Source organism: Dysidea avara, chromosome 9 (assembly GCF_963678975.1).
Source record: "Dysidea avara chromosome 9, odDysAvar1.4, whole genome shotgun sequence".
NCBI lineage: Eukaryota > Metazoa > Porifera > Demospongiae > Dictyoceratida > Dysideidae > Dysidea > Dysidea avara.
The window spans coordinates 6,087,413-6,113,024 of NC_089280.1; the positions used below are offsets into that span (position 1 = coordinate 6,087,413).

General features: G+C 36.1%; 1 protein-coding gene and 1 long non-coding RNA gene across 2 annotated transcripts; one reads left to right on the forward strand and one right to left on the reverse strand.

The window, feature by feature from the left end:
- Positions 1-850: 850 nt before the first annotated feature.
- Positions 851-16,342, forward strand: LOC136266609 (uncharacterized). Its single transcript, XM_066061607.1, has 4 exons — positions 851-4,869; positions 5,265-5,323; positions 6,229-6,325; positions 16,200-16,342. Exons 1-3 carry the CDS (start codon positions 851-853, stop codon positions 6,315-6,317), a joined length of 4,167 nt encoding a protein of 1,388 aa, XP_065917679.1. The 3' UTR covers positions 6,318-6,325; positions 16,200-16,342.
- A 6,703-nt stretch (positions 16,343-23,045) lies between these two features.
- On the reverse strand, positions 23,046-25,118 carry LOC136266849 (uncharacterized). The gene is made up of 3 exons (XR_010706322.1): positions 23,503-25,118; positions 23,335-23,439; positions 23,046-23,162 (listed from the first exon to the last, which is right to left on the reverse strand). It is a non-coding gene; the product is annotated as an uncharacterized lncRNA (long non-coding RNA).
- Positions 25,119-25,612: the final 494 nt, after the last annotated feature.

The window sequence follows — 25,612 nt, forward strand, 5'->3', positions numbered from 1 at the left end:
CTTCCCTTAATTGGCAAGGCATATCTGTGTGGAATAATCATACAAACCGAATAAAGGCAACAAACAAGCATATGATAATACTATAGTTATACCTTTACAAATGTAACTGTAAATAATCTAGAATAATGAGTAACTAGTGACCAAACTGTTACTTTTCTGAAGTAACTATACCCCAACTCTAGTGGCATACCCCAACTCTAGCAGTCAACATGTCAAAATTGTTTTGCATCCACTACTGGCTAGGCATGTGTACCATACTGTGTTTCCCAATAGAAAAGTATGTAGTAAAGACCCCATACATTCACACACAATGAGAATGTTTACCCTCTTACCATTAATGTGTTTGCTAAAGGCATGTCTACTTTGTGTAATGTGTTTATGTGTGTACAACTCCTACACAATCATATGCAGTGTTTTGGTAATATAAGTAAAATGTTTTGTTCAGTAGTTTAGTATACATTTCCAACTGCTTGTATTAATAGTTCGGTGTAGCTACGACTCTCTGCTTTCTTGGAATGAATACATACAGTTGTGTATTGAGGCTAATTCACATTGTAACTTGTTTTCCTGCCAAGCCAAAGTCAAATCAATAAGGTATTGTGACCGTGTTAAGCTACTGTATAGTTGGGCAAATGGTGCGATTGGATTGTTAGGGTCATTTAGTGTATACATATCATAGTGAAATAGCTGGAGATTGTGTCTGATGTTAGTATATAGTGATAGCAAGCCAACCATCTCAACAAAACTATAAGAGAGTTTCTTTAATTTAATATGTTGGTTGAAATTATAAAAGGTGAAATACTTCTTGATTCCCAATTTTAAGAAAGTTTTTCATTATTTTTCCAGGAAAATGATTGACATTTGTACAATGTGGATATGTCTGGGTTTACAGTTTCATCTCATTATTGGTAGTGTGTCTAGTTTATCACCCAAAATGATAACAGTCATCAATGATACATACGAGTGGAACAGTTTTAATAGCACAAATCAGTCAAGTCTTTGTGTATGTCATGTACAGTCTTTACCTCATTGTGAATGCTTTGAAGATGTGTTGAGTCAAATGCATAGTAACACCATCGTGAACATAACAATTCCTAACATTTCTCTATCATCAAATATTGAACTGAGAGACATTCGGGACATCACAATAATTGGTCATAACAATCCTGAAATTACCTGTACCTCTACTGGCACTTTAAAACTTAATGACTGTAGCAATATTGTCATTAGAAATGTCATCTGGAGAAGATGTGGAGATTATAATTTGCAAAGAGTATTTGGAAGAAATGATTTATTACCTCAGTCTCGTTTGCAGTTTCATTTTGGCACTGACATGGCAATCCAGAGGTGTGCATTTATAGAAACTTATGTTAAGATGTATGAAGTATCTGGAAATGTTGATATTGACGAAGTTCATTTTTCAGATGGGGTCAATCAAGGTGAATTTTCCTTTGGAGGTCTGTTCATTGAATATTCCAAGCAAGTTAAGTCAACAGTCAGTGTCAATGATAGTGTATTTGCGAATACAGCTCCAAAAAGATTTGGTGGACAACTATTTGAAGTAAAAGCTATAAATTCTGCAAACTTTAGCCTACTGGTTGCTAACTCAATCTTTGCCAATGGCTCTAATTATTTTATACCAGAGTCCTATTACAAAAGAGACCTAGTGTCTATATCTATGCATACTTCATGGAATTCCTCATTTGCAAATGTTATTTTCACAAATGTGACATTTGACTCAAACGCTTTCATTGATGGAAGTATAGTGTCAATTAGTAATAATTATAACATTCATTTATCATCATGTTTGTTTCGTAACAACACTGCTTCAAATATAATGTTCTTTAATGTTGAGAGTATACAACTACAAAGGTCAAGGTTTCAATACAACAATGGAAAGTCTGCTCTAGTTTCAGTCATGTACTCTAAATTGATAAGACGCATACGTACTGATGATAAACTATCAGTTGTCTCTTTCAATAAGTTGATATTTACAAGCAATGTTGGTGGTCCATTTCTTTCAGTCAGTCGTTATATTAAAATAAAATTTCAGCAACTGCAAATTGCACATAATGTGTTACAGTCTGGACATGGTCTAGTTGTAGTGTCTGACTACTATCATCTAAGTGTTACTGTTTCAAATATGAAATTTAATTTCAACCAAATCCTAACAAATGGAAGTGCATTTTATTTCTCTAGCTCTGCAATTCATATGCCTAAGCCACATTACCCCAGTATCATTATATGTGATTCAGCAGTTCATATTTCCAGAAGGCACAGCCGTGGTTTAGTGCTTTTCACCACACCCAAGCACAGACTACATCTCATCAATACAATATTTGAACACAACAGAGGTGGTGGACATGGAGCAGGTGTGTATATATCACATCCATCAAATGTTTACTGTCCTATAGTAGGTTCTTATACAATTAAAAATAGTAAATTTAATAATATCAGTGACATCAATAGTGTTGTGTATCATGGTGGTTCTAATTATTCACGGTACACTACTAATGTGACAATTAAAGATTGTGTGTTTACAAACAATGTTGGTACGGCTCTCTATCTTGTGAATTCAAATTTAATATTTGATGAAGGAGTTACCTTGTTTGAAAAGAATACTGCAGAACATGGTGGAGCACTATATCTTGATCTGAACTCAAAACTAACATTTGCTACACAATCTGATGTCATCTTCAATAACAATCAAGCAATAAGATATGGAGGAGTAATGTACTGTAATGTATTGCCAAGTAATAACTGCTACAGAAATGTTAACAACATTTTAGAAGTGATGAACAGTACAAATATCCAGTTTAATGGTAATGTAGCTGTAATAGGAGGAAGTTCAGTATTCTTCAGTATATCATCATCTTGTGATGGAGTGTTTCAATCTGAGTTGAATATTACTAAACATGTGTTAGGTGAACAAATAGTCACTTCACCAGTAGAATTAAGACTAGACCCTCCTGCATATTTTCTAACTGATTCTAGTGCAATAGAAGAGAATGATGTTGACCCAGTAAATGATAGTCAAGTCAGAAGGAGCAGTGTTGATATTTTAGGATATCCTACATACTCTGTTAATGACATAATGCTTGGTCAAGGTATTGCTATTCCAGCTTGTGTAGTTGATAACATTGGAAAACCAGCTGGAGCAGTGTCATTCTCAGTTGTGACAATCAGTGGAAATGATAACTATTCTATAGGAGGAGATATGATATACTCATTGAGTTGTATGTCATTACAGGGAATGAGTAACCTTCAAGTAGCTGGCAAGGAACCAATAGTAGATACAAATCCTCCAACAATTGTAATACAGTTTCACTCCTTGTATGATACTGCCTATACATGGACACCAATTATGGTAAACTTGAAAATAGAATTATCCCCCTGTCATTCTGGATTTCAGTATGATAATCAACTTGAAAAGTGTATTTGCTATGATAGAGATGACACCATTCAATGTTCTGGTAGCAGTGCTAAAATCAGAAGAGGCTATTGGTTTGGTTTTGTTGACAAACAAACTACTGTCGGTATTTGTCCAGTCAACTACTGCAATTTGAGGAATCATGAAGGTACTACTACATTTCGTCCTCTACCGTCATCACCAGATGATCAATGTGGGGAACACAGGTTAGGAATAGCTTGTGGAAAGTGTGAAGATGGCTACACTTTGTCATTTGATTCTGTCATTTGTGTTAATACCAACAAATGTACCATGGAGCAAACAGTTTTTGTCATAACAATGACATTTCTATACTGGATAGTTAGTATCATACTGGTATTTACAATAATGTATTTTAAAGTTGGAATCTGGAACTTCTACGGTCTAACATTTTACTACAGTGTGGTAGATATTTTATTGGGACAAGTCTTATGTTCTTCTGGCATTCTGTATAGGATTGTGACCATTGTGTCTAGCCTTGCTAGACTAACTCCACAATTTTTGGGAGAGCTCTGTTTTGTGAAAGGATTAAGTGGAGTTGACCAGCAGTTTATCCATTACGTACACCCATTAGCTGTCCTGGTGATCTTATTACTCATCAGCATATCAGCAAGATTTTCTAGTCGACTCTCGCTATTTGTTAGTAGAGGAATCATCCATGTTATTTGTTTTCTGTTACTGCTATCATATACCTCAATAGCTTCAACTTCATTGCTACTAATGAGGCCACTAAGGTTTACAGGAGTGAGCAAAGTCTTTACCCACCTATCTCCTGATCTTGAGTACTTTAATGGACGTCATTTGGTTTATGGTTTAGTAGCTACTGCATGTGGACTAGTAATTGCAATAGGACTTCCCTTACTACTCCTGCTGGAACCATTTCTGAACCATAAAATAAATTTCACAAGATTTAAGCCATTGCTTGACCAGTTTCAAGGTTGCTATAAAGATAAATATCGTTGTTTTGCATCTTATTACATGATGTGTCGACTGGTGCTGCTCATCATAGTGAACATAAATGTTACCAATACTTTTACTAAGGCATACATACAACTTGTAGCACTAGTAATAATGGTATTAATACATCTCATAGTAAGACCATATACTAGTGAAGTTTTAAACGTAGTTGATGGATTAATTCTGGTAACAATGATTTTGATTACAGCATTGCAACCACTTGAAGCTGGAAATGGGTCTACCATCAACATCATAAATGGATTAGCTTTCACTCTGTTATTGCTGCCACTATTCATTGTCTTAATCTTAATCGCAACATTTATTAAACAACCAATAACATCTTGTTTGTGTACTGTGAACATCAAAAGTGATAACGCAATGCAGGAAAACACTACAATACCTAACATGGAGTACCAGGTGACCATTGACCAGGCTTTCAGAGAACGCACACGTTCAACTATTATGTAAGTATAATATAATAATAACCAGAATATTTATATAAATAAACATGCATACTGTATTATATTATGTGACCGGATTTGCAAAAAGGTACACATTTTACATGTCAGCAAACAAAATGATGTAACACTTGATTCCTTATACTGATTAACTTGCTTTTAGTTTCAGAATGCAGCCAGATACTTTAGCTGCACTCGTGCAAAATTGCAGAAAATTATATGTAATGATAGAAAAGTTACAAAGCTTCAAAGTTCAAAATATGGGTCAAATTTTCTGTGTGAAAAAGGTACCTTTAGCAAGCCCAGTCACATACAGTATGTACATACTGGTAGTCCATACTTTTGTTACATTTAGATCTTATTAGAACAATTTAGTATGCAAACTGTTTTTATGATTTTAGAGATGAATTACATCATGAACCAAGTCCAGTCTGCTTTCGAGAATCTCTACTGGAATTAGGTATAAACTAACCACGCAAGCAAACCATTTTGTGTTATATTAATTGTATGTTAAAGATACTGTAATTATCTATGCATGTACATACTGTATTACCCTCCCATACTATTAACTCTTGGTATTATAATGTTAAATTAGAGACCAACAAAATATTAATCAATTATTATATTATAAAAAGCAGTTGGATTAGTGTGGAATAACCCTTATAAGGTTATTATAAAAAAACTGTATGCAACACCCAATATCTCATAATCACCCATGCAATGTCATGCCACCGTAATTGGCCTGTCGGTTTGACCTAACCTTAACAATGGAAGATTAGTAATGATAACAACAAACTCAAGGTGACTCTTCACAACATTAATATTGTGGAAGCAGCAAAACAACATATCAACACTGTTTCTGATCATGTCATTTGAAAATTATACACCAACATATTTTTGCTATTATACTGCTTTGATTTATAATGCCATGCTGGGTTGCCCAAAATGTTTGCCAAGAATTCTCAAAGCTATATGCTCAGCATTATTTCCTTAGTTCTAATGTTTTGCATGCTGCTAAATTTGCACTTTTGAAGAGCTGTTTAGCAGTAAAACTATACTGTTGATATTAATTTATTAGCCAATCATATCAACATGACTGCTCTATTAACTATTCTATTAGATTAATTACTATGTATGATGATCTTTTAAATTTCTGTGACATGCCTCTTCACACATAAAACTTCATAGTATAGCACAAACAATGCTGCCTATTATGCCAGTATTTTGCTTAAATGCTTGAGGTTCCCATATACAAAACTATATTTATATCAGCATGACTGGCAGTTGATCAGTGCAAATCTAATCCATACAATTACTAAAAAAATATATCCTTAAAAATCATAGATAATAAGACTTTATCATTAGATGTGAACTATGCAGTGCTTATCAACACCATGCAGTTAGATGGAATACTGAAGAAAGATTCACCCACGGCCATGCATATGGCAACATGATTATCATTGTAAGTTTGTGTTTGCAAAACTTGTCTATGGCATAGTTGAAATAACAACATTCATCACATCTACAATAAATAACTCCAAACAATAAGCTAAAAAGATTTTTTTTGCTCTAATAAAACAATCACACAAATTCTCTAATCAATTATACATTACAATTATAGCTATCATGTTTACATGTACAGTTTTCAAAAACAATTGCTGTCAGCTAATATTTGACTGGTTCTTCTATATCCTAACTATCTCACCATGCATCATTAATATAAATTAATTTGCTGCTGCATCAATAAGACATGACATCCAAATCATTCATTAAAACCCTCACTGATTACATACACAGTCAGATATCTACGTACATTATATGTGTATATAGGGTGCACATACATAGCTACACACTAATAAGAGGTCCTTAGTCCACAGCCATTTAAAAAAGACTATATCATTACAAAAATTACAGCCACAATATTATAAAAGTTATATCTGTCCAGATACAATCACATAATTGGATGTCACATGTGACCTGGCCAAGTTATTACAGTGTACACATTCCTGGCATGCCACTGCAGTGTGAAAAAGACAACAATGGAAATAGTGCATTTTACAGATATAATTATGAGTATAGATGTACTGAATACTGTTAGCTTGCACAGTAAATAGATAGCTGTGATAGTAATTTCAATAGAAAATGTTTGACCATGCAATTTCATCTAAAGTGCAAATTATTAAAGCAGACCCCACAAAGAATGTGAACAAAAGATTATTAACTATCTGTGTATATAAATCATAAAAGAATCATTGGAAAAAGGCATGAACAATAACATAAATTAGTAATGTGGTGTGCCCTCGGACATGTATGGCAATGGTTGTGGCAAGGAAAGTATATAATTAATTGTGTGCCTATTATGGACATTCCCAGGCCAAAACATCTAGTTTCTTTATACTGAGATCAAAAACCCTGTGGCACCTGTGATGGGAAGCTGTTTTAGGAATGGCTGTGCTCCTTCTGGTGGCACCTTGGGCATGTCTGGTGCCAGCCACCTTTCTGCTAAAGGTGGGTGGTGGGATACATAAACTTGCCACCCCCGCACAAACTTAATGTAGCACCAGTAATTATATATCTAATCCAAAACAGCCAAGCTGCAAAAAAAGTGTGCGGCCCTCAGAAAGGCTATGGTGAAAAAAGATGTGAAATCCAAGGTGGCGGCCAAGAAATGGCTGTGATGGTAGGTTAATGGTAAAAATTTTAATAACGACAATTCAGGTGAATTTTTGTGCCGCTTCACAAAATTTACCTAAATTGTCATTATTAAAATTTTTACCATTAACCTACCATCACAGCCATTTCTTGGCCGCCACCTTGGATTTCACATCTTTTTTTCACCATAGCCTTTCTGAGGGCCGCACACTTTTTTTTACAGCTTGGCTGTTTTGGATTAGATTTCATTTCTTTTTGTATTTGTATACCCCAAAGCCGGCCTATGGCCAGCTTTGGGACTTTTTTAACCTATGTTTTTTTCTTTACTACAGGAAGAAGAAAAGATGAAGTAGATGTACTTTAAATATTTTATCAGTAAATGTACAAATTATATATACTGTATAATACATATGTGACCGGATTTGCGAAAAGGGGTCTTCCACACACATCCAATTTGCCAACTTTGACAATTGATAACTTCAGATTGGAAAGAGCTATTGCCTTGAATTTTGGACAGTGGTGCGCACCACTATAGCTGAATACGTGGTGAAATTTTCAGGTTAATATGTTACTTGAACACTGAGTTATGGTCTCCAACGGTTACGGAATTGGATGTGTGTGGAAGACCCCTTTTCGCAAATCCGGTCACATAATATTATATTGATTACAGAAATCTCCATGGTGGTTTCTTTGTAACTGAACACTCTACAAGGTGACTTCTTCTAATTGCTCTCTCTACAGGGTGAATTGTTTGTAGCTGAACGATCTACAAGGTAACTTCTTCTAGCTGATCTCTCTACAGGGTGATGTGTTTGTAGCTGAATTCTGTATAGGTGATTTGTTTGCAGCTGAGCTCTTTACAGAATGGTTTCTTTGTAGCTGAACTCTCTAAAAGGTAACTTCTTCTAACTGATCTTTCTACAGGGCAATTTGTTTCTGGCAGAATTTTCTACAGGATGATTTCTTTGCAGCTGAACTCTCTACATGGTGGTTTCTTTGTAGCTGAACTCTCTACAAGGTAATTTCTTCTAGCTGATCTCTCTACAGGGAGATTTGTTTGTAGCTGAACTATCTACAAGGTAACTTCTTATAGCTGATCTCTCTACAGGGTGATTTGTTCGTAGTTGAATTCTGTACAGGTGATTTGTTTGCAGCTGAGCTCTTTACAAAATGGTTTCTTTGTAGCTGAACTTTCTCCAACGTAACGTCTTCTAACTGATCTTTCTACAGGGTGATTTGTTTGTAGCTGAACTATCTACAAGGTAATTTCTTCTAGCTGATCTCTCTACAGGGTGATTTGTTTGTAGCTGAATCCTGTACAAGTGATTTGTTTGCAGCTGAGCTCTTTACAGAATGGTTTCTTTGTAGCTGAACTCTCTACAGGGTGATTTGTTTGTAGCTGAAATCCCTACAAGGTAACTTCTTCTAGCTGATCTTTCTACAGGGCGATTTGTTTGTAGCTGAGTTCTCTACAGGGTGTTTGTTTGCAGCTGAATTCTCTACATGGTGGTTTCTTTATAGCTGAACTCTCTACAAGGTGACTTCTTCTAGCTGATCTCTCTACAGGGTGATTTGTTTGTAGCTGAACTCTCTACAGGTGATTTGTTTGTAGCTGAACTCTCTACATGGTGGTTTCGTTGTAGCTGAACTCTCTACAAGGTAACTTCTTCTAGCTGATCTTTTTACACTGCATATTTGTTTGTAGCTGAGTTCTCTACAGGGTGATTTGTTTGCAGCTGAACTCTCTACATGGGAGTTTCATTGTAGCTGAACTCTCTACAATGTGACTTCTTCTAGCTGAACTCTCTACAGGGTGACTTGTTTCTAGCTGAACTCTCTATAGGTGATTTGTTTGCAGCTGAACTCTCTACATGGTGGTTTCTTTGTAGCTGAACTCTCTACAAGGTAACTTCTTCTAGTCGATCTTTCTACAAGGTGATTGAGTTTTTTGCAGCTGAACTCTTTACATGGTGGTTGCTTTGTAGCTGAACTCTCTAAAAGGTGACTTCTTCTAGCTGAACTCTCTACAGGATGATTTGTTTGCAGCTGAACTCTCTACGTGGTAGTTTCTTTGTAGCTGAACTCTCTACAATGTGACTTCTTCTAGCTGATCTCTCTACAGGGTGACTTGTTTCTAGCTGAACTCTCTACAGGTGATTTGTTTGCAGCTGAACTCTCTACATGGTGGTTTCTTTGTAGCTGAACTCTCTACAAGGTAACTTCTTCTAGCTGATCTTTCTACAGGGTGATTTGTTTGTAGCTGAATTCTCTACAGGGTGATTTATTTGCAGCTTAACTCTCTACAAGGTGACTTCTTCTAGCTGAACTCTCAACAGAGTGATTGATTTTTTTTGCAGCTGAACTCTCTACATGGTGGTTTCTTTGTAACTGAACTCTCTACAGGGTGATTTATTTGTAGCTGAACTCTCTACAGGGTGATTTGTTTGTAGCTGAACTCTCTACAGGGTGATCTGTTCATAGCCGAACTCCCTATAAGGTAACTTCTTCTAGCTAATTTTTCTACAGGGCGATTTGTTTGTAGCTGAGTTCTCTACAGGGTGATTTGTTTGCAGCTGAACTCTACATGGTAGTTTCTTTGTAGCTCTAAAATGTGACTTCTTCTAGCTGAACTCTCTACAAGGTGACTTGTTTCTAGCTGATCTCTCTACAGGGTGACTTGTTTCTAGCTGAACTCTCTACAGGTGATTTGTTTGCAGCTGAACTCTCTACATGGTTTATTTCTTTGTAACTGAACTCCCTGCAAGGTGATTTCTTCTAGCTGATCTCTCTACAGGGAGATTTGTTTGTAGCTTAACTCTCTACAGGTGATTTGTTTGCAGCTGAACTCTCTACATGATGGTTTCTTTGTAGCTGAACTCTCTACAAGGTAATTTCTTCTAGCTGATCTCTCTACAAGCCGATTTGTTTGTAGCTGAACTCTCTACATGATGGTTTCTTTGTAGCTGAACTCTCTACAAGGTGATTTCTTCTATAGCTGATCTTTCTACAGGGTGATTTGTTTGTAGTTGAACTCTCTACATGATAGTTTCTTTGTAGCTGAACTCTCTACAAGGTGATTTCTTCTATAGCTGATCTTTCTACAGGGTGATTTGTTTGTACCTGAACTATCTACATGATGGTTTCTTTGTAGCTGAACTCTCTACAAGGTAACTTCTTCTAGCTGATCTCTCTACAGGACAATTTGTTTGTACCTGAACTCTCACATGATTGCTTCTTTGAAGCTGAACTCTCTACAAGGTGATTTCTTCTAGCTGATCTTTCTACAGGGTGATTTGTTTGTAGCAGAACTCTCTACAAGGAAACTTCTTCTAGCTGATCTCTCTACAGGACAATTTGTTTGTACCTGAACTCTCACATGATTGCTTCTTTGAAGCTGAACTCTCTACAAGGTGATTTCTTCTAGCTGATCTTTCTACAGGGTGATTTGTTTGTAGCAGAACTCTCTACAAGGAAACTTCTTCTAGCTGATCTCTCTACAGGGAGATTTGTTTGTAGCTGAACTCTCTATATATGATTTGTTTGCGGCTGAATTCTCTACATGATGGTTTCTTTGTAGCTGAACTCTCTACAAGGTAACTTCTTCTAGCTGATCTCTTTACAGGGTGAATTGTTTGTAGCTGAACGATCTACAAGGTAACTTCTTCTAACTGATCTCTCTACAGGGTGATTTGTCTGTAGCTGAACTCTCTACAAGGAAACCTCTTTTAACTGAGCTCTGTACAGGGTGAATTGTTTGTAACTGAACTATCTACAAGGTAACTTCTTCTAGCTGATCTCTCTACAGGATGATTTGTTTGTAGCTGAACTATCTACAAGGTAACTTCTTCTAGCTGATCTCTCTACAGGGTGATTTGTTTGTAGCTGAATTCTGTATAAGTGATTTGTTTGCAGCTGAGCTCTTTACAGAATGGTTTCTTTGTAGCTGAACTCTCTACAAGGTAACTTCTTCTAGCTGATGTATCTACAGGGTCACTAGTTTGTAGCTGAATTCTCTACATGGTGGTTTCTTTGTAACTGAACTATCTATAAGGTGACATCTTCTAGCTGATCTTTCAACAGGGTGATTTGTTTGTAACTGAACTCTCTACAAGAAAGCTTCTTCTAACTGATGTCTGAACAGGGTGAATTGTTTGTAGCTGAACTCTCTACAGGGTGATTTGTTTGTAGCTGATCTCTATACAGGTTACTTATTTCTAACTGATCTCTTGAATTCTCTTCAGGGTGACTGCTCTATTAGGATGACTGCTCTATTAGAGTATCTCGATCTCGCACTTGCTACACCAAGTTGGATTTCGTGTTATAACTCCGTGGCTTTAAGTCTGATTTTTCTACACCATTGAAGAGCCTTTCTAAGATGATAACTCCATCTGTACAGCGATTTTCAGAAGCATTACCACAAGTGGTTTATCTGGTAGGCGTGGCAAGCATAATAATAATAATAATAATAAAAATTAGCTAATCTCGATTGCGTAATTGTTACACACTGTTGATTTTTTCGCTGTATCTTCCTGGTTTTTAGCTCGATTTCTTTCAAACCACAAAAGGTTTGAGGTTCAATAGTTAACCTATTCACCCACCGATTTTCAGCTTCTTCCCATACGCGGTTTACCCTGTAGGCGTGACAACATATTGGTGTTATTTTCCGTGCATAATCGCTCATAACTCTTTGCCTGTTTATGGTATTCCAGCCACAGTTGGTACAGATATGCGCCTTTATACCCCCCTTCTGTGTGCCAAATTTCAAGGCAATCGGATAACGCGTTCGCGTTTTATAGCAGTTTTTGTAAGTGTGCGAAAAGAGGAAGAAAAATAAGAAGAAAAAAAAAACGAAGAAACTAAGCCAATTTTTGAAGTCGCATATCTCAGGAATGCCTGAAGCGATTTCGCTCAAATTTGGAATGTGGAGTACTGAAGTTGGAGGGAATGTTCACAGCAAAATTTGTCTTGTTTTATCAAGGCAGCACAGAGCTACGGAGGTGCGAAAATTGCGTTTTCTTTCTTCCTGTCAAGAAGCCGGGGTTGCGCGCCGGCTTCTTGGGCCGCACGACACACTACCGTGTGTCTTGATTGTAATTTGTGTTGAAAATTCTAGACACTTCTGCAGAAGTGCAGCCTGGACATTTAGAAGGCAAGTGCTTTATTAGAGTCAAGTGTTGGTGGCTGCTCTATTTTTTATGATGACATTAATATTTTTGCTACCTCCCACGCAATACTAAATCGATTTTAGCTCTAAATTCTATAAGTCTCATTCAAACCTATTTTTCTATTGTCACAAAAGAAGATGCTTCAGTTGTCCAAATTATAGCCATGCTACTGTTCCAGAAACTGTACAATCTACTGGGAAAGAACAGACACTTGAAGAACACTACTAAAAACAATTCAGCATATGCACAAATGAAATTTGTAACCTGGCCTGCAAAATAGGGTATATGAGCGCAAACTACACCCTGTTACATAACAGGTTCTATCTTGATGGTAGGATAGAATATCTGGACTCTGTGACCTGTATTATGAAGCCAATTAAATGTTTAATGATTGTTAATTGTTTGGCTTTAGCATGATGATGAAAACGTGAATCGCTGAAGTTTGAAAAAGTAGGTAAATTTTGTGTACCCAAATGCCCTGTTTTGCACGCCCAGTCATATTTTTAAAATGCTAGTTACATGTATATCTGACTGATATTCTCATGCACTGCTGAAAACATCCTGGGTGAGAATTGTTGATACCTCAATCGGACCTAATCATTTCATTATCATTAGTGATTATAAAGCAATACCAACAATCCCAATTATGTACTTAAACATCATCTACATCCCATATTCCTGTTGACTTTAGCTAACTCAATTAGATCACTACTCCAGTTTCTGATCCTACACTGATTACATTGTAAAATCAGTGACATGAGCCGTTTACTTTCATTATCTCATATTAAGTGTTGAGGCTTAAAAGCTCTTAAGCCACATAAACTTAATTATTAGTTTCCATCCTCCTGCACTCAAAATACCAGTGTGAGAAGGCAGATTTTTATTTTATGTTTTACTAACTCTACAGGGGGTGTAGATAACTGAATTAGCTAGCTAAAATTACTCAGAATGTAGTTTTCTTAAACTGCTCTAGCAGGGTACCAACTTTAAAAGGTGCTGGATGATTGCACTAAGCCACCAGTGGTGCAAAAAATCCTTGATGAGGTAAGAAAAACTGTGGTGAGAACAGGGATGAGAAACTAATAATTAAGTTTAAGTGGCAAATTAGAATTATGGTATATACTGTAGGAGGTAGGTGCAGCAATAATAGACTTGTCACTTTTGTACTTTCTGAAGATAAGCACCTTCCAGGACATGCAAACTGTTCATTGCATACAAAGAAATTCCTATGTACCTATAATATATGTTTTCCGGACTTTGCATGTTTCTTTGCTTTGTGTGGAATGTCTTACTTTAAATTCAGTATTGGCATGCCATTATTCTGAATCATTGGAAATCCTATACTTACTAGCAGAGGTCTAATAAAGCATTCAGTAATACAATTTAGGTGCACACACCTATACATGTAGTTGATTTTTGAAGACTAAACTAGTAAATTTTGCTATGTAAAGAGCATCCAGCATACACAGGATAGTGGAGTTTTGCTAATGGAAATGTATACACAGAAGACAATATGGTAGGGTGTTTTCATCTGCAATAAATCTATTTGGCTTATGTGGTTTGTAATGTTACTATAGTTAACCAGATGGGACGAATGCTCTATACATTGTTTACACTGCTTATCATGCACATTCCTGCATGTGAATAGTACACACTTCACCAATGTAGACATGATCCCAGTTTATTCTGCAAAACCAGCACAAAAAGTGTATAGAGGGCAAACAGAGTCAATACAACCTATATAGCCATGTACATGTTGTCCTCACTGTACATTTCTATTGGGAGAACTCATATTAAGCAACTGTTACTCACTTATTTGTGCATGCTGACTACTCCTTGAATGTCACACAGGTCAGTCGCTAGGACCATTAAGCACTTTGGTGACATTAATGCAACAAAATTGCACACACGCGCACACACACACACACACACACACACACACAGACTTTGAAATAGCATGATGAATATATGCATAGAAAAAATTGTATAGTACATATTATGTAGACATGATACTGTTTGCTGCCTACAATGTTTACATTGCACACTCTCATACTACATCCACACATGCACTACTAATACAAACATGATCACACAGAAGTGACAGGCTATTATGAAATCCATAATTGTATAGTGGAACCCTCTACTCTGATTCAAAGATACTTGTGAATACCATGTTATAGCATAATACCTTTATTAGTGAGGTGTCTATTTACACTAATACAAATGAGACACATCTAATTATCAAGGTGTCTCACTGCTCACTGGATGTTGTTGTTCCCTTGATAAGAAACTTTACTCACATTTCAGTTGTAAAATGGAGATCTGGTGACCTGGTGTCAACTGGGGAAGTAGTCCACTAGCTGTACTAGGTATCTGATATTAACTGGGGAAGCCAATACTCATTTGTCCTTGTCTTGCTTAGTGGTGTTGGAGGCATTGTGGAACTTTGGGCTCCATGGCCTCTCTGTGTGCAGGCTTGCAGACTTGAACAATCATCCTGTGGCTTACTAGTACTGCCCCAGGATGATTTGTGACTCAAGTTAACAAGTGATGCACAGGCATACCAGTGCTGGTTTGTTGGGCATTACAGTAATAGCTGTTTCACACAGCCAGCTTCTGGGACCCACTTAGTATGTATAACATGTCATGTAAAAATTGCTCTGTATCCACCGCTGAATTGGTATGATGTTACTTCCCAATAGAAATGTACAGTAGGGACTCATGCATGAGAATGTTTTCCCTCTAATCATTAATGTATTTATTAAAGATTGATAGCATGCAGACTAGTATTCACAATCGGACTTCCCCTATTACTGTTGATGGAACCATTTCTGAACCATAAAATAAATTGCACAAGATTTAAGCCATTGCTTGACCAGTTTCAAGGTTGCTATAAAGATAAATATCATTGTTTTGCATCTTATTACATGATGTGTCGACTGGTGCTGCTCATCATAGTGAACATAAATGTTACCAATACTTTTACTAAGGCATATATACAACTTGTAGTACTAGTAATAATGGCATTAATACATCTCATAGTAATAGTAAATTTTAAACATAGTTGATGGATTAATTCTGGTAACAATGATTTTGATTACAGCATTGCAACCATGCACTTGAAGCTAGAAATGGGTCCACCATAAACATTGTAAATGGATTAGCTTTCATTCTGTTATTGCTGCCACTATTCATTGTCTTAGTCCTGATCACAGCATTTATTAAACAACCAATAACATCTTGTCTGTGTACTGTGAACATCAAAAGTGATAACATAATACAGGTTAACACTATATACAATACCTAATATGGAGTACCAGGTGACCATTGACCAGGCTTTCAGAGAACACACATGATCAACTATTATGTAAGTATAATATAATAATATCCAAAATATTCGTATAATAAACATACACACTCTACTGTATATGTACATACTGGTATATAGTCATATCATGCTCTTGTTGCATTTATGTCTTATTATACAATTTAGTATGCAAACTGTTTTTATGATTTTAGAGGTGAATTACAACATGAACTAAGTCCAGTCTGCTTTCGAGAATCTCTACTGGAATTAGGCATAAACCGACCATGCAAGCAAACCATTTTGTGTTCATATTGTAAAAAAATTATTATAAATCATAATTTATGTATGTGCATACTGTATTATAAGGCGTGTTAAATTGGAAACCATCAAAACATTGGTAATATTAATTATGACCATAAAAGGCAGTTGGATGAATTTTGAGCAGCTCATATAAAGTTATTATAAAAACTATATGCAACCCAATAAAACAATATCACATGATCACCCATGCATTATCACATGATCACTCATGCATTATAAATACATGCTACTGGCCTGTTGGTTTGACCTAACCTGTACCAATGGAGGATTGGTAATGATAACTGCAAACTCAAGGTGACTCTTTATACTGTGGAAGCAGCAAAGCAGCATGACAGCACTGTTTCTGATCATATCATTTGGTAATTAGACACCAGCATTTTTTTTGTTCACTATTATAATGCCATGTTGGGTGCCAAATTTTGCCCAGCATTATCAAAACTACGTTCAGAATTATTTGTGCTACTAAATTTGCACTTTTGAGGAACTGAATAGCAGTAAAATTATACTGTTGCTATTAGTTTATTAACCAATCACATCAACCTGACTGCTCTATTGGAGTTACTGACTATTCTATTAGATGATCTTTTAAATTTCTGTGAAATATCACATTTTGCTGAAATGTTTCAAGCACCTATTAATGTATTCAAAACTATGTCAACATGGCTGGCAGGTGATTAGTGTAAATCTAATCCATACAATAATCACTACAAAATATTATCCTTCTAAAATCATGAAACGATATTCATAATTTTTTGTGAACTATGCAGTGCTTATCAGCACCTGTCAGATGGAACACTTTGAAGAAAGATCCACCCATGGCTACTGCCTTTAAATGCTTATTATTATTATTATTGCAAGTTGTGTGTTTGTAAAACTAGTCTATGACATAATTGAAATGATATCATTCATCACATCTGATATAAAGAACTCCAAACAAAAAAGCTAAAAAGATTGTTTTGTTCTAATAGAACAATACCACAAATTCTCTAATCAATTATATATATAGCTTTCATGGTCACATGTACAGTTTTGAAAAAATATAATATTGTTGTCAGCTAATAGTTAACTGGTTCTTCAAAGTCCTAACTATCTCACCATCATTAACATAATAATTTGCTGCTGCATGCATGAATAAGACATGACATCCAAATTTTCCAATACAACCCTCACTGATTACATACACAGTTAAATATCTACCTAAATTATATGTGTATTATAGGGTGCACATACATAGCTACATACTGATAAGACTTCCTTAGTCCACTAACAAAAGACTACATATATCATAGCAAAATTACAGCCACAACATTACACTAGCTATATCAGTCCAGTTACAATCACATAACTGGATGTCACATGTGACCTTGTCAAGTTATTACAGTGTACACATTCCTGGTATATATGTCACTGCAGTGTGAAAAAGGCAACAAAGGAAATAGCGCATTTTGCAAATTATAAGTATAGATATAACAAATATTGCTAGCTTGCATAGTAAATAGATAGCTGTGATGATAATTATGGTACAAAATGTTTAAAAATGCAGTCTCATCTAAAGTTCAAATTATTAAACCAGACCCTAAAAAGAATGTGAACAAAGGATCGTTAATTAATATCTGTGTAAATCAAAAAAGAACCATTAGAAAAAGACATGAACAATTACATAAATTAATAATGTGGTGTGCCCTCAGACACACATGACCATGGTCATGACAAGGAATATTACATAAAGAAAAATAAACAAATTAAGATGTAATTTATTGACGTTCCTTCTAGTTTAACTTGATACTGAGATCAAAAGCCCTGTGGCACCTGTGATGTTCAGCTGCCTTATAGGAATGCATGTGCACCCCTCGAGCATGCCAGGTGCCAGCTGCCCCTCTGCTAAAGGTGGACAGTGCAGACTAGCCTGAATACATAAACTTGCCACCCCCACATGCACAAACCTGATGTAGCGCCAGCAATTATATATTGTAATTTGTTTGGTAAATGTTGAAAATTCTGAACACTTCGACAGTCCATTAGACTATCTTAATTCTAAATTCTTGAACACTATTTTTCTATATATATATTTTTTTTACAAAGGCAACTGCTTCAGTTGTCCCAATTATAGCTATGCCACTGTTACAGAACTGTGCAATCTACTGCGAAATAACAAACACTTGTGCACATGAAGAACAACACTACTAAAAGTAATTCAGCATATGCACAAATGAAATTACCTGTGAAAATAGGGCATGTGGGCACATACTACACTCTGTCACATAATGGGTTATATCCTGATGCTAGGATAGAATATAACCTGTATTAAGAAACCAACTAAATGATTAATGATTATTAATTGTTTGGGTTTAGCATGATGATGGAAAAGTAATGAATCGTTGAAGCTTGAAAGGTGGGAAAATTTTATGTGCCAAAGTGCCCTGTTTTTGCAGGCCTAGTCATATTTTATGAAAACTGAATGGCTACATGTATCACTGACTGTTATTCTCATGCACTGCTAAAAACATCCTGTGTGAGTGTTGTTGATACCTCAATGGGACCTAATAATTTTTTTATTAGCCATATTGAGCATTAATATTATTATTAGCGATTATAAAGCAATAACAACAATCCCAATATGTACTTAAACATTATTCACATCCCACAATCCTGTTGACTTTAAGTAATTCAATTAGACCACTACTCCAGTTTCTGATCCTACCCTGACTACATTGTAAAATAGTTGATATGAGCAGTTTACTCTCGTTATCCCATGCATATTAATTGTTGAGGTTTAAAGGCTCTTATAGCAAAATTATAATTACAGCTGTATATAGGAGGTAGGTGAAGCCATAATAGACTTGTAACTTTTGTGCTTTTTGAAGATACGCACCTTCCAGGACATGCAAACTGTTTATTACATACAAAGAAATTTTATGTTTCCAGACTTTGCATATGTTTCTTTGCTTTGTGTAGAATGCCTTACTTTCAGTATTGCATATCATTATTCTTCATTGGACAGCCTATACTTACTGGAAGAAGTTTGGTAAAGTAACGTTGTCATCTATGTACATGCAATTTGGTGTGTGCACACCTATACATGTAGTGATCTTTGAAGACTAAACTAGTCTAGTAAACTTCGCCATGTAAAGAACATCTGGCATACACAGGATAGTGGGGTTTTGCAAATGGAAATGTATACATAGTAGATACATTGTGGTAGGGTGTTTTCATCTACAATAAATCTATTTGGCTAATGTTATCTGTAATGTTACTATCTTGTCATGCAAATTCCTGCATGTGAATGGTACATGCTTCACCAGTGTAGATATGATCCTGGTTTACTCTGCAAAACCAGCATTAGTGTATAGAGGGCAAACAGAATCAGTACAACCTATATAGCCATGTACATGTTGTCCTCACTGTACATTTCTATTGGGAGAACCCATATTAAGCAAGTGGATGGCTGGATGCTGATACTCCTTGAATGTCACACAGGTCAGTCACTAGGACCACTAAGCATTTTGGTGTCAATAATACAACAAAATTATACACACACGCGTGCACGCACACACACACACGTACACATATACACTACAGTGCACATAATACATCTCATGGAGATTGTGAAATTCCTCCAAATGGAAAGTGTTTCCTGGAATACTTTGGACTATCAGACTAATGCTCTAGCCACTTGGCTATGCTGCCAATTGGCTGTACTCCTTCATTTGCACACACATGCACACACACGCACACAAAGCAAAGCAATGCAAAGCCTATGGCAGCCATGCAAAACACAGCTTTTACTGCCCAGCAAACCAGCACTGAGATTCCAGTGCACCACTCAGGCCCTTCAGTCTTGTGCAGGTAAACCTTCCTGGAGCAGGAGTAGTAACCCACAGGAGAATTGTCCAGGTTTCACAGAGAGGTCACAGAACCAAAAGTTCCACAACAACCCCAACATCGCTAAGAGAGATAAGGACATTTGGGAATTTGCTTCCCCAGTAAACACCAGGTACCCATTGTTGTTACAGTTGGATAGGCTGCTTCCCCAGTTGATACTAGACCACCAGGTCCCCATTATACAGCTGGGTAGACTGGAACAATGTGAGTAATGTTTCTTGCTTGGGATAACCAGGAATCAAACCTGGAACCTTTCGATTATCAGGCCAATACTCTAGCCACTTGCATGCTGCCAAACAGAGTCACGCACGCACGCACGCACGCACGCACGCACGCACGCACGCACGCACACACACTCACACACACACACACACATACACACACACAACGTTTAAATAGCATAATAAATATATACACAGATAAATATTATTGTTTAGTACAAATTTTGTAGACATGATACCGTTTGCTTCCTACAATGTTTACATTACACACCCCATACTGCATGCACACATGCACTACTAATACAAACATGATCACACAGAAGGTGATGGTCTATTATGAAATCTATAATTGCACAGTGGAACCCTAGCCCTACTCTGATACTTGTGAGGACCACGCTATAGCAAAATACGTACCTTTATTAGTGATGGGTCTATTTACACTAATACAAATAAAACAGATCTAATTATTAAGGTGTCTCAATGCTCAGTTGGTATTGTTGTTTCCTTGATAAGAAACAGTACTCACACTTCAGTTGTATAATGGAGATCTGGTGACCTGGTGTCATCTGGGGAAGTATCCCACTAGCTGTAATGGGTATCTGGGGAAGCAAATACTCATTTGTCCTTGTATTGCTTAGTGGTGTTGGAGGTATTGTGGAACTTCGGGCTCCATGGCCTCTCTGTGTGCAGACTTGCAGACTTGAACAGTCCTCCTGTGGCTTACTAATACTGCCCTGAGACTCAAGTTAATGAGTTTGTTGGGCAACAATAGCTGATTCACACAGTCAACTTTGGGGACCCACTCAGTATGCATAACTTCCAGTCAATATGTGAATATTGCTCTGTATCCACTGCTGAATTGGTATAATGTTACTTCCCAGTAGAAATGTACAGTAGGGACTCATGCATGAGAATGTTTTCCCTCTAATCATTAAAGATTGATAGCATGCAGACTATAATTGCAATGGGAGTTCCCTTACTACTCCTGCTGGAACCATTTCTGAACCATAAAATAGCTTTCACAAGATTTAAGCCATTGCTTGACCAGTTTCAAGGTTGCTATAAAGATATTAATATCGTTGTTTTGCATCTTATTACATGATGTGTCGACTGGTGCTGCTCATCATAGTGAACATAAATGTTACCAATATTCATATATACAACTTGTAGCACTAGTAATAATGGCATTAATACATCTCATAGTAAGACCATATGCTAGTAAATTTTAAACATAGTTGATGGATTTATTCTGGTAACCATGATTTTGATTACAGCATTGCAACCACTTGAAGCTGGAAGTTCTGGAACACCATTAACACTGTAAATGGATTAGCTTTCACTCTGTTATTGCTGCCACTGTTCGTTGTCTTAATCCCAATCGCAAAATTTATTAAACAACCAATAACATCTTGTTTGTGTACTGTGAACATCAAAAATGGTAACACAATACAGGTTAACACTACAATACCTAATATGGAGTACCAGGTGACCATTGACCAGGCTTTCAGAGAACACACATGCTCAACTATTATGTAAGTATAATATAATAATATCCAAAATGTTCATATAATAACCATACACACTCTATATGTACATACTGGTAGTCATATCATGCTCTTGTTGCATTTATGTCTTATTAGATAATTTAGTATGCAAACTGTTTTTATGATTTTAGAGGTGAATTACACCATGAACTAAGTCCAGTCTGCTTTCAAGAATCTCTACTGGAATTAGGCATAAACTGACCATGCAAGCAAACAATTTTATACAAAAAATTGTTATAAATAATTATTTATGCATGTACATACAGTATTATAACACAATGCATTATCACATGATCACCCATGCATTATCAATACATGCTACTGGAATTGACCTGTTGGTTTGATCTTACTTGTATCAATGGAGGATTGGTAATGATAACTGCAAACTCAAGGTGGCTCTTTATACTGTGGAAGCAGCAAAGCAGCATGAAAACACTGTTTCTGATCATATCATTTGATAATTAGACACCAGTATTTTTTTTGCTTCCACTATTTATAATGCCATGCTCAGTGCCCAACATTTTGCCCAGCATTCTCAAAACTATGCTCAGCATTATTTCGTTAGTTCCAATGTTGTGCATGCTACTAAATTTGCACTTTTGAGGAACTGCATAGCAGTAAAATTATACTATGGATTTATTAACCAATCACATCAACCTGACTGCTCTATTGGAGTTACTGACTATTCTATTAGATGATCTTTTAAATTTCTGTGACATGTCACATTTTGCTGAAATGCTTCAGGCATCTATTAATGTATTCAAAACTATGTCAACATGGCTGCTGGCAGGTAATTATTGCAAATCTAATCCATACAATAATCACTACAAAAAATTATCCTTCTAAAATCATGAAACATTATTCATAATTTTTTTGTGAACTATGCAGTGCTCCTGTCAGATGGAACACTTTGTTGAAAGATCCACCCATGCCTACTGCCTTTAAATGCTTATTATTGTAAGTTGTGTGTTTGTGAAACTAGTCAATGAATTAATAGTGTTCATCATATCTGCTATAAAGAACTCCAAACAAAAAGCTAAAAAGATTGTTTTGCTCTAATAGAACAATAAAACAAATTCTCTAATCAATTATGCATTTTTATGTATAGCTTTCATGGTACATGTATAGTTTTGAAAAAAATATACATTGCTGTCAGCTAATAGTTAACTGGTTCTTCAAAGTCCTAACTATCTCACCATCATCAATGCTGCATAAATAAGACATGACATCCAAATATCCATTAAAACCCTCATTGATTACATACACAGTTACGTAGATATTATATGTGTATAATTATAGAGTACACATACATAGCTACATACTGATAAGACTTCCTTAGTCCACTAACTAAAGACTACGCATATCACAGCAAAACTTACAGCCACAACATTACACTAGCTATATCAGTCCAGTTACAATCACATAACTGGATATCACATGTGACCTGGCCAAGTTATTACAGAGTACACATTCCTGGTATGCCACTGCAGTGTGAAAAAAGCAAGAAAGGAAATAGTGCATTTTGCAAATTATGAGTAGAGATATACCAAATACTGCTAGCTTGCATATAGATAGCTGTAGTAGAAAATGTTTGAAAATGTAGTCTCATCTAAAGTGCAAATTGTTAAACCAGACCCTATAAAGAATGTGTACAAAAGATCATTAATATAATATCATGTGTAAATCAAAAAAGAACCATTAGAAAAGGCATGAACAATTACATAAATTAGTAATGTGGTGTGCCCTCAGATACACATGACCATGGTCATGACAAGGAATATTACATAAAGGAAAATAAACAAATCAAGATATAATTAATTGTGTGCCCATTATGGACATTCCTTCTAGTTCTTGGTGTTGAAATCAAAAACCCTGTAACACCTGTGATGTTCAGCTGCCTTAGAATCCATGTGCTCCCCTCCTGGTGACACCTCAACCATGCCTGGTGCCAGCAGCTCCTCTGCTAAAGGTGGGCAGTGCAGACTAGTGTGAATACATAAACTTGCTGCACAAACCTGATGTAGCAGGTCTGATGTATTGCACCAACAATTATATATTGTAATTTGTTTCGTAAGTGTTGAAAATTCTAGGCACTTCCAAAGTTCATTAAACTATCTTAATTTTAAATCCTAGAACACTAGTTTTCTATTTTTTTACAAAATCAACTGCTTCAGTTGTTTCAATTATAGCTATGCTACTGTACAGAAACTGTACAATCTACTGTGAAATAACAAACACTCGTGCACATGAAGAACAACACTACTAAAAGTAATTCAGCATATGCACAAATGAAATATGTGACTGGACCTGTGAAAATAGAGCATATGGGCACAAACTACACCCTGTTACATAATAGGTTATATCTCGACACTAGGAAAGAATATAACTTGTATTTTGAAGCCAACTAAATGATTAATGATTGTTAATTGTTTAGGTTTAGCATGATGATGAAAAAGTAATGAATTGCTGAAGTTTGAAAAGTGGGCAGATTTTGTGCGCCCAAGTGCCCTGTTTTTGCAGGCCTAGTCGTATTTTATGAAAACTGAATAGCCACATGTATCACTGACTGTTATTCTCATGCACTGCTGAAAAGACTAGGTGAGTATTATTAATGCGTATTTCATTGGGACCTAATCATTTCTTTATTAGCCATATTGAGCATTAATATTATTATTAGTGATAATAAAGCAATAACAACAATCCCAATATGTACTTTTTAATAAACATTATTCACATCCCACATTCCTGTTGACTTTAACTAGGCTCAAATTAGACCACTACTCCAGTTTCTCATTCTACGCTGATTACATTGTAAAAGCAGATGATATGAGCAGTTTACTTTCGTTATCCCATGCATATTAATTGTTGAGGTTTAAAGGCTCTTATAGCAAAATTATAATTACGGCTGTATATTGCAGCCATAATAGACTTGTCACTTTTGTGCTTTCTGAAGATTAGCACCTTCCAGGACATGCAAACTGTTTATTGCTACAAAATTTTACAAACCTATGTTTCCAGGCTTTGCATATTTCTTTGCTTTGTGTGGAATGCCTTACTTCCAGTATTGCATGCCATTATTCTTCATTGGAAAGCCTATACTAACTGGAAGAGGTTTGGTAAAGTATTCAGGTGTCATCTATGTACATGCAATTTGGTGTGTGCACACCTATACATGTAGTGATCTTTGAAGACTAAACTTGTAAACTTTGTTATGTAAAGAGCATCCGGCATACACAGGATAGTGGGGTTTTGCTAATGGAAATGTATACACAATAGATACATTATGGCAGGGTGTTTTCATCTGCAATAAATATATTTGGTTTATGTGGTTTGTAATGTTACTATGTTCACCAGTTGGGATGAATGCTCTCTACACTGTCTACACTGCTCGTCATGCACATTCCTGCATGTGAATGGTACATGCTTCACCAATGTAGACATGATCTTGGTTTACTCTGCAAAACCAGCATTAGTGTATAGAGGGAAAATAGAATCAGTACAACCTATATAGCCATGTACATGTTGTCCTCACTGTGCATTTCTATTGGGAGAACCCATATTAAGCAAGTGGATGGCTGAATGCTGATACTCCTTGAATGTCACACAGGTCAGTCACTAGGACCACTAAGCACTTTGGTGTCAATAATACAACAAAAT